This window comes from Micropterus dolomieu, linkage group LG02 (assembly GCF_021292245.1).
Source record: "Micropterus dolomieu isolate WLL.071019.BEF.003 ecotype Adirondacks linkage group LG02, ASM2129224v1, whole genome shotgun sequence".
Taxonomy (NCBI): Eukaryota; Metazoa; Chordata; class Actinopteri; order Centrarchiformes; family Centrarchidae; genus Micropterus; species Micropterus dolomieu.
In genome coordinates, this window is record NC_060151.1 from 30303717 (window position 1) to 30314608 (window position 10892).

A 10892-nucleotide genomic window follows, 5' to 3' on the forward strand; every position below is an offset into this window, starting at 1 on the left:
TGTCAAATATATATGTCTTTTATGAAATGTCAAAAAAAAAAAATTGACCCTGCTTATAATGATGATTATTGTGAACTTAAAGCACTCCTACATGAAAAAGTGCATTTTTTTTAGTAAAAATATACTGCTGGGTGTTTGGGATGCATGTCAAATATATATGTCTTTTATGAAATGTCAAAAAAAAAAAATTGACCCTGCTTATAATGATGATTATTGTGAACTTAAAGCACTCCTACATGAAAAAGTGCATTTTTTTTAGTAAAAATATACTGCTGGGTGTTTGGGATGCATGTCAAATATATATGTCTTTTATGAAATGTCAAAAAAAAAAAATTGACCCTGCTTATAATGATGATTATTGTGAACTTAAAGCACTCCTACATGAAAAAGTGCATTTTTTTTAGTAAAAATATACTGCTGGGTGTTTGGGATGCATGTCAAATATATATGTCTTTTATGAAATGTCAAAAAAAAAAAATTGACCCTGCTTATAATGATGATTATTGTGAACTTAAAGCACTCCTACATGAAAAAGTGCATTTTTTTTAGTAAAAATATACTGCTGGGTGTTTGGGATGCATGTCAAATATATATGTCTTTTATGAAATGTCAAAAAAAAAAAATTGACCCTGCTTATAATGATGATTATTGTGAACTTAAAGCACTCCTACATGAAAAAGTGCATTTTTTTTAGTAAAAATATACTGCTGGGTGTTTGGGATGCATGTCAAATATATATGTCTTTTATGAAATGTCAAAAAAAAAAAATTGACCCTGCTTATAATGATGATTATTATGAACTTAAAGCACTCCTACATGAAAAAGTGCATTTATTTTAGTAAAAATATACTGCTGGGTGTTTGGGATGCATGCCAAATATATATGTCTTTTATGAAATGTCAAAAAAAAAAAATTGACCCTGCTCATAATGATGCTTATTATGAACTTAAAACAAGAGCACATAAAATTTTACTTTTTTTAAGTAAAAATACACGGCTGGATGTTCGGGACCGATGCCGAATTCATGTTTCTTTTATGAAACGTCATAAAACTCGTTGACCCTGCTCATTATGATGGTTATTATGACCTTAAAGCACTCGTACATGAAATTCAGCATTTTTCTGGATGGAGTTTGGCGTGTCGTCCTGTCTGGCCCGCTCAGGAATGGACGTCATGTGAATAGAGGGTTAGATCCAGCTGTTGCACTTGCGCGCATCGTTACCTTTAAGATGCTCGAGGATAAAGCCCTTGTTTTAGCCTAAACCGACACCATTTTAGCTACGAGTTCGGTGCGTCCGGTGAGCGAGGCCCCGGGTGACTCGGACGTGTTGTTGGAGAAGAACGGCCGGACGTTTTTGTTGTGGCGTTGTTGTTTTTTTTTAACAGAAACGGGGGAGGATTTAACGGCTGTTTCTATAAATGTCGGATTTCATTATTTGTCGGCCTACCGTGAAGTGGCGGCGGCGGCGGGGGCGAGAGGGACGGCACGAGACGAGACGGGGTCCGCGAGGAGGGTGCACACACAAAATACTTTCCCTTTAAAGCGGAGAGGGACAGAGGGGGTGAAGAAGAGATAAAAAAAGAAAAGGAAGAAAGCCAGAGAGGGAGGGAGGGCGAGAGGGAGCGAGGGAGCGAGAAATGAAAAAAAGAGAAAGATGTCATCCAGTCGATTGAAACGCCGAGGCGGAGCCACGGACCGCGGCCGACCGGGAGCGCTCTAGCTGGGGGGCGAGCTGTACGCAACGCCGAGGCTTGGGACCCGAACGGCTGCGGCCTTCCTGGGAGCTATCGCCAAATAAATCCCGAGTCCCGAACCAGCTGCAGACTGATCACTGATACATCATCTGTATACAACATAATCTTTATATTTTGCATGCAATTCACCAATTTTTTTATTATTGCAGTAGTCATAAGCATTTTCTTTTTTTCTTTTCTTTTTTTAAATGCACCATTAAAAGCAAGCATGATACCAACCATTTTGTCGCATTTACGAAATCATCTCGCCGTGTGCATTTCCATTTATGATTAATTCGTAACTCATAGCAGCCGAATCACTAATACGTGCTTGTTGATTTAAGCTGAATATCGTCCGGTGTCGTTATTATAAATGTCCATTAGTTAACCCGGGCAGGGAGAGAGAGGAGCTGCGATACAGGCCTCGGATTGTGTTTTATAGCAGCCTTTGGAGCATTTCTTCCTCCTCCTCCTCCTCCTCCTCCTCCTCTTCTGTGGTCCCGGGCTGTGTTTGCAGTCCCTGCAGAGATGGACACCTCCTGGAGTAATTTCCTCTTTCAGGTAAGTCTTAATTGATGCTGGAGCTGCTTTGTGGTTTTGGGTGTTTGGGGAGGAGAAAAAGGGGGGTAGGTGGGTGGAGGAGGGGGGGTTGACATTTCTGCATGGGGTTAAAGAAGGAGGGAGGGGGGGTATACACCATGGAGGAGGTCACAGAGGGGTCAGGGTAAAAGTTGGCTTCTGGTTTGGGCTTCCCCCTGGTGCATAATCCTCCCTCATGTTTTGATGCGTGAGGTGGATTTTTACGTCTCCTGCTTTTAATTCAGTGTTTGAAAGTTGTTTGTTTTTTAATATTTACCTTCTAAATCAGGTCCAGATTTACCTCTTTTAGCAGGGCTGGATTACTAAATGACCCAGGGGCCCAGACCTTTAGGGGGTCCCGTCATGGTCCCTGTCTCATGTTTTGATGCGTGAGGTGGATTTTTACATCTCCTGCTTTTAATTCAGTGTTTTATTATTATTTTTTTAAAACGTTACAGTCTAGTCAGGTCCAGATTTACCTCTTTTAGCAGGGCTGGATAATCAAGTGCCCCAAGGCCCCAGACCCTTAGGGGCTCCCATCATGGACCCTTGTATCACCGTTTGTATGTTTTAGGGAATCTTGTTTGTGAAAATACACAACTGAAATCACCAGGGCCCCTTCAATATGACTGAATGTTGGGGCCCTCTGTCCATCATTGCTTACATTTATGTTTATTCTTTTATATGTCTGTTAAAGTTCACTTGAAGGTGACTGGATACACTCACCAGCCACTTTATTAGGGACACCTGTGGCAATTGTTTAACACAAACAGCTAATCGGCCAATCACACGGCAGCAACTCAATGCGTTTAGTGGACCCAATAAAGTGGCCGGTGAGTTTGTACGGTGCACAGAACAATGGGGGTCCAGGTAATTTAATCAGGCCGTGCCCATAAGGGGCCCTGTGACTATGGTGATACTGTACTCAGTATTTCTTCAAAGCTTTGCAAGTAAATTATGTGCAATGAACCTGGTGCTTCTGGGGCTGTGGGATAGTAGCCCGGTTAATAATCCAGCCTTAGATCATACGAGTCCCAACAGAGTTGTGTTGCAGCTCGCAATTATTTCCTTCGCCCGTTCATCTGCAGGTTATTTTCTCAAGTTAATTGATTTGCTGTTCGGTCAATAACACGTCAGAAAGTCTCCCAGAGTTTCCGGTGACGTCTCCAGACAGACCAACAGTCCAAAACCCAGAGATCTTTAGTCTGAGAGGCTGGAACCAGGGAACGTTTGACATTTGTGCGTGAAAAAGAACTTAAATAGTGAAATAATCATTTAGTGGAGTAATATTTCAGTAGTTCAACAGAAAAACTCTCAATGTGTGATTTCATTATCTGTACATCAACTTATTTATGTTTTATTTATTGATTTAAACCACTGTGTATCCAAAACTAATTTTTCCTTTACCTATACATCGACTTTTATCGGACTTGACTTGCTATGCAGCACTTTGTTACCTGTATTTAAAAGCAAGAGCGTCACTTCGTGTTGAGAAGCAGTGCAGACATACGGGCTCAGATTAGGGCTGTGAGTGACGACACACGATATTGGCTTCACGAGAATCAGACGAGAAGATATTTAAACTTTTTTTGAAGAAATATAAAATTTTGAGCATTAAACACTTAATTTCTTGCATACTGGGGAATTTTTCTGTCTTTATTTACGTAAAAAAGGAAACACAAAACTCAGGTGGCAGGTGACAATTCAGAATATAAAAATCTGATGCAGTAAAGAGAAGCTTGTTTTTATAGATACTTTTTCAAGACAATGCACATTTATTTCTTCTATATTTACATTTAGGGCTGGACAATAAAACATAATTATCGCAATATAATTTTTCCTCAATAACAATATAATAAATGTTCAATATATCGTCAATAAATAATTAGCACTTAATTTTTCTATTAAATTATTTATTTTGTTGAGTAAAAGGGACTGAAATAAGATTTACTAATCATATTTGTTGAAAAAGTAATAGTTTTGAATGTTCCACCTCAGACTTGTGAAGCGATCCGCTGTTTGGCATCACGTGTTTGTCACATTCTGACCATAAAGAAAAGTTTAACCATCTGGTTTCTTCATTTTTCACTCAGGAGCAAAAATCAGCCTTTAAACTTGAAAGAAATAATGATTTGACATGATAATTATCAGGATAATCCTTGATTTATCCTTTCTAATGTAAATGACACTTATGTTAGAAAAGTGCTTTACCACTAAATCTATTTATTTTTATTGTTAAACCTGTAGGACATGGATGAAAGTCAGCCATTCAGACTCCTACCTAAACCTTTACCCATCAGGGAACCTTATTAATCTAGAAGAATTGTTAATATAAGCCCGACCTCCCATTATTGGTCCGTCACAGTGCTCTGAATAAATTGATCAGTGGACCAAAGTGGATGTAAAATAACTGCAGCACATCTGTGTATCTGAGGACGAATAAAAGTGTTCCTGTTTGCTCCTGGTAGACGGCGCCGACTCAGAGCCAACCGGAGACGCCTCTGCAGTCTGAGCTGCTGCCCGAGCTGACCGGCTCAGCTCAGAGTCCTCCAGCAGACCACATGGTGACGCCGCCGTCCACCGTCGACACCGCCGCCCTGAGCGAGGAGCCGCTGCCTGGTGAGGAGGCAGGAGGGGGAGGTCCCCACACCGTTTTACCTGCAGGGCCTTCTATCCGAAAAAAAAAAATGTTTGTTTGGCATTTTTGACCGGAAATATCGGGGGAGAGAGAGGGTCACGACATGAGATGACTTTTTGGGCTTTTTAATTGGAAGTTTTACGGTAATAACATGAACAGAACAAAGAGTTTGAGAAAAATGCGGCTTCTAAAAACATATCCAGCCGCTCAAAGTATTGATCAGTTTTGTTAAAGAGGCAGTTAGGTAGCTTACAGCTATTAATCACATTTTGTTAAGTAAAATGTAAAATGTATTATTATATTTTAGGCAGTAACAAACTAAACATTCAGCCGCTTTGAATCACAGTGTGTATTTATTTTTGTTATGGTGGGAAACCTTAGTGTTAGTATTTTCTTTTTGTAAGTATTCTCAAAACAGCTTTGGGAAATTAAGGCTTTTTTTTATTTTAAAGACAAAATGATTCATTGATTTATTGAGAAAACAAGCAGCAGATTAGAAGATATATATAAACAGGTGGTAATAAATGCACCTGAGCCACGAGGGCAACTGATCAACCCCCTAAACTGATAATTGTGAATAATACATTTTCTTGACATGGTCTTTCCCCCGTCGGGATGCAGACCAACTAAATGGACGTTAATTTAAAAATGCACTGATTATTATATTTTAAATGATTCATTTAAACCTATTTTGTCCCCCTGCTGTGTCCGTCAGTCAAACCGCTCTCCAAGCCGAGCCGGCCGGCCCACATCTGCGCCACCTGCAACAAGGAGTTCAAGAACAGCTACAACCTGCGGCGCCACCAGTCGGTGCACACGGGCATCAAGATGAAGGACCGCGCCGCCCGGGAGAAGGAGGACGCAGGGAAGGGAGGACGGGTGGAGAAGCAGTCCGTCCCTCTCTCCCTCCTCCACCTCAGCCTGCCCTCCCAGCCTCTTCCTCCCCCTCCCCCAACCGCCGCCCCCGAGGCCCTCCCCCAGCCCGGTCAGCACGCCAACCAAGACAGCCAACCGGTCTCTGTGTCCATCGCCCCGGCAACCCTAACCATGGCTGCACAGCCTCAACCCATCCAGGCAGCTGTTGTCGTCGTGGGCTCCATGGAGCAGGTGGGTTCGCTGGGAGAGGAGCCAGGAAGTGTGATGTGTTTGCAGGGAGTTCAGTGAAACTCGGGTCTGTTTTCAGTTTTGGCGCCCGCTCCCGTTTATTCTACCACAGGAGTAGGATTCTACAGAAGTAATGTAACAGATTACTATTTCCAAAACAGTTATATTATTACAGTTGTGTGTTCTGTGTTGTGTAAGTCAGCTGTTGGCCAAAAAGCTAAATGAAGAATGGAGGGAGAGAGGCGTTCTTTCCACAGCTGTAAGGAGCTACTGCCATTATTGTGTCACAGTCTAAGATGCAAAAAACGCCGCGAACAATTCTACATTTAATTTATGGAAGCATCTGCTGAAGCAACACAGCGACTGAAACTTATAAAAAGAAACTCCGGACGCTAACCCCAAAATGTGGGACCCATCAGATTCTGTGACCCAAATGGGAAGTTAAGCGCCAGAGGCTTTGCTGACGATGTGAAGCGGTTGCAGTTTAGTTTAGGTTTAGGCACCAAAAGTAATTGGTTATGGTTAGGAAAACATTGTCTTTTGAGTGTAGTCACAGAATCTGATAGGTCTCAGATTTTGGTGTCACACCGGTCGGTGACGCTTGGACTCATGGGGAGAGAGTGGTGTTAGATTACATTACAGATTACATAGCTGACGCTTTTATCCAAAGCGACTTACAGTTGCTATGCAAGTCAGAGGTCGCACGCCTCTGGAGGCTAAGCGGTGTTTTATAAAGCCTAAATACATGTGCAGAAAAACAGCTAGCCTAGTTAAAAAGTCGGGATTAAGCCTACTTGGGTTTTTTTACCTCAGCCAGTGGCTCCAAGAAATTTTGGGCCCATACGTTTTGTAAAAACCACACTCCTTGCGGCTGTTATGGATATGATATTATTTAAAAAGTCCAGAGAGACTGCTTTGTGTGGGCGGTGGGGGGTTTTGGCACATTATAAATTAATTTCCCCGTCAATGGTTGTGACGGAGTTTATACGTGACGGCGTTTTCAGACGGCTTGGATCCACGGGGTCGCTCTGCGCTCCTCATAACTCAGGCAAACGAGCGCTCCGGGAGCCAACGCCGGGCGCTCTGTCGGTGGTAACCATGGCAACGGCTTCTGTGTACTACTGGCCTCGATCCCGTTTAAAACTGTCGCGGTCTCACGCACACATCCGCCCCTTTTTCCTACAGTTTATCAACAGGCAACAGGCTGATCTGGCTGTTTGATCTGAGTTTCCTGAATACTGTAACTGTTTCTTTAACTACACTTCATAATTTATACAATGATAAGATTTTCCTTTATTGATCCCTCATAGGGGAGATTCAACTTCAGTAGCACAGCTAAGATTACGATAAAAAAACATATGTTTGTGTCTGGCCTATTATCCAACTCTTTAAATGTCAGCTCTATGCTGGACTCGAACCGGCGACCCTTAGGTGCCCAAACCAAGTCCCCATGGACTGAGCTTATATCTGTGTGTGCGTCACATTATCAGGGGTCTGTGCAGGAGAGTCTTTGACAGCATCTGTCATTTCTGTACTGCAGGTATTATCTGACTTCAGTGTTAAATTCTGATTATTTATTTCCACATTTCATTACTGCTATCACAGTTTCTGTGGGAAATTCAGGCCTTTTCATGATTCATTGAGGAAAAATAAGCAGCGGATTACAGTTTTCCTCTGAAATAGACGGCGCCTGCCGTCATATCATTGGATGAAACCTGCATTTTATTTATTTCGCAGTTTATCTTCATGGATTAATTTAACTAACTACCTGTGCACAATGCAACATGCACAGTATCCCGGTTATGTGTCTTTTCATCATGGTGAGCATGTTAACAAAACTACTATGTCAAAAGAAAAGGGAGAAAATCAGATTGTGTGGATTTCTTACTACATTAGCTCTTTGTTTTGAAGGTTAGTTTCTCTGATGACATCTTTCAGACATCTCTTCCTCTCTCAGCTGACTGAGAGACACTGAAATGGTGAGACAGTTGGATTAAAGCTTCCTAACTTCTCTGCTCGCTGCTCCACAGAATCCAAACCCCAATCCCAACCCCAACACCAACCAGGTGAGGAAGAACCACGCCTGCGAGGCCTGCGGAAAGGCCTTCAGAGACGTCTACCACCTCAACCGTCACCGGCTGTCGCACTCGGACGAGAAGCCGTACTCCTGCCCCATCTGCCAGCAGCGCTTCAAGAGGAAAGACAGGATGAGCTACCACGTGCGCTCGCACCAAGGCGGCGTGGAGAAGCCGTACATCTGTCCCCACTGCGCCAAGGCCTTCTCTCGGTACAAACTTAGATCCATCCTCACTAAGCAGCTTTAACCATCAAAACATTTTAAATCTTAAACCTGCCAACCAGGAAACGGCTTCCCTGTCAGGGTTCTAGCGCTTCACTTTGAGGCTGTAAGTTGAACTATATGATCCAGCGTGCAGAAACTTTGGAATAACACGTTTTGCTTTTATGTTTTGGCAGACCGGACCACCTCAACAGCCACGTGCGACAGGTGCACTCTACAGAGAGACCGTTCAAGTGCACGGTAACGTCTTCATCTGTCTGTTTACTGGAGTTCAACTGATATCATACGGAGCTGAGGTTTTCAAAGTCTGGGACTGTGGGCCTCCCGTCAGATAAAACTTGGGAAAATTCGCCTCCCCTTTCTTTACTTTGTTAGTTTCGTGTAATTCCTGGAGGCCTACAAAACTTCAGACTACAGCAAATAGTTCCTGACTCTGGTTGTCCGCAAAACCCAAAACTACCGTCTCTCTTAACTCTTTAACCAAATCACACACATTAAACTGTAATATGTGATCTCCTTTTGATAACTGATGTACAGGGAAAGCACGGTTTGGATGTTTTGAGGAGGGAAATATTCTGCGAGTCTCAACAAAACAATTCTTATAAGTCACCTGAATGTGTCTCATCACGGCGGGGATGTGCTAGAAGAATATGAGGCAGCAGAAGAATGCAAAGAACGGACTTGTGTTCTTGGGGAGAACGTTCTTGCTAGTCGTTCTCGGAAGAATGAACTTGCAGTGTCACGAGCGCACAGAACGCTGCTGACAGTTTGAGATGATGCGTTCGTGCTGGTATTGCGCAATACCCCCAGCACAGAGGCCGCCTGCGTTGCTCTGATTATTATAACAGCCAGGCTTCATCCCCCCAAAACAAAAAGCTCAGAATCGGGTTTATTGTTGTTTTTAAAGGGGCATTTCCAGCGGCCACTAGTGGTGCGGTTTTATGATTGCAACCAACGCCGGTGTGACACCAAAATCTGTGACCTATCGGATTCTGTGATTAAACCCATACCACAATGTTTTCCTAACCATAACCAAGTACTTTTAGTACCTAAACCCAACCAAACTGCAGCCGTTTCACTTCGTCAACAAAGCCTCTGGCGCTTAACTTCCCATTTGGGTCACAGAATCTGATGGGTCACACATTTTGGCGTCACACCGGCGCCGTACCTTTCATTCAGCGCAGCGAGCCGCATATCGGCACAATACTCCCGAAAAAAGGCGGCTAGGTAGGGAGCCAGCTTCACACAACATGGTGGAAACTCAGGTAAACTCCTACTGCAACATTAATATTTTTATCAGCTTGATGTTGAACTAACTTAGTGTTGGCTGCTGAGTGCCTTACATTTACATTTTACCTGACGCTTTTATCCAAAGCGACTTACAATTGCTATACATGTCAGAGGTCACACACCTCTGGAGCAACTAGGGATCAAGCACAATCTCACAGTGGGATTCGAACCTAGGTCTCCCACACCAAAGGCAAGCATCTTATCTATGCGCCATCACCAGGTGGTCACCAAGGGGTCAGTAGACGAAGCGAGAGCCTCGGGAGCGCGCGTGCAGGCGTCCGACCCGGAGCCTTCAACTAGGAATAGGAACACTTGCCTTCAGAGTTAACAGCTAAACCCGGCAAGTGGATCATTTTAATGTCAGATTACAACCCCCTTTAGTAGAAAAACTACATATAGCCCCTTTCACAGGAATAACAGCTGATTTCTCACCTCAAACCTTCTCAGAAGTGGATTTAGTGGTGAAAAAACGTACAAAAATAGTAGAAAACCTCATGTTGTCGGCCTCTCAGCTTCTTTCGGCCCCTCGCTTGAATGCCGAAATGAATGCTGGGATATCTCTGCCGTCAAGTTCACACAAGTTACCAACCGATGCATCCTGGGTAAAATCGTCTGTGTTCACACTGAAAGCAAATCCAGCGTTCTGGGCGGCTTGATTACATCCAAAGTCAATGCAAAGATGCGAATTCGCTCCGGGCGGTGCGGGGGAGGCGTTTGTCGCGACATTCGCTGATTCGCTCGAGTTCAAATTTTTCAACTTGAGCGAACTTGAAATTCAGTGGTCGGTCTGTTGCGAAAGCCTGTCAGCGTCAGAGCGTTGTTTGGAGAGGACCAGGCAGAGCGGGGGGAGTGAAACGCCGCTGGCCGACGGCGAGCCGCTTAAGTACGGGGAGAAAGAGCCGGGGCAGCGCTGCAGCTTTTGGACAAAGAAACTGCTCTGACAGCGACGCCGTTTACCCACCGGAGGAGCTCAGAGTAAACTGCTTTTATTAAATTAGCTTTTTACTTTAGTTTTTGGGATTACAACGTTGATTTATCTTCACTCGAGCTTCTCAGCAGCTTCTGAGCACATCCGGTTCCACTGCTGTTGTTAGCGTCGGTTGTTAGCACCCAGAGCGCTGCAGGACTACGACCTCATATTTATATATAAAAAACGGACAAAACTGGACATTAGTTGGAGAAAAGAAAGCGAGGAGGTTGACCTACTTCGTGAGTTCAGAAAATATGCGTCTGTAACTTTATTCCAGC

At 43.5% G+C, this 10892-nt stretch overlaps 1 protein-coding gene across 1 annotated transcript in view; it reads left to right on the forward strand.

Moving 5' to 3' along the window:
* The first annotated feature begins 1130 nt into the window (after positions 1-1130).
* The window catches only part of LOC123961957 (myc-associated zinc finger protein), a 17310-nt gene continuing 7548 nt past the window's right edge, over positions 1131-10892 (forward strand). The window contains exons 1-5 of the mRNA XM_046037803.1: positions 1131-2295; positions 4782-4932; positions 5667-6058; positions 8086-8342; positions 8531-8594. Of these exons, the coding sequence (XP_045893759.1) occupies positions 2263-2295; positions 4782-4932; positions 5667-6058; positions 8086-8342; positions 8531-8594 (897 nt within the window). The 5' untranslated portion in view covers positions 1131-2262. The remainder of the gene's footprint in view (positions 2296-4781; positions 4933-5666; positions 6059-8085; positions 8343-8530; positions 8595-10892) is intronic.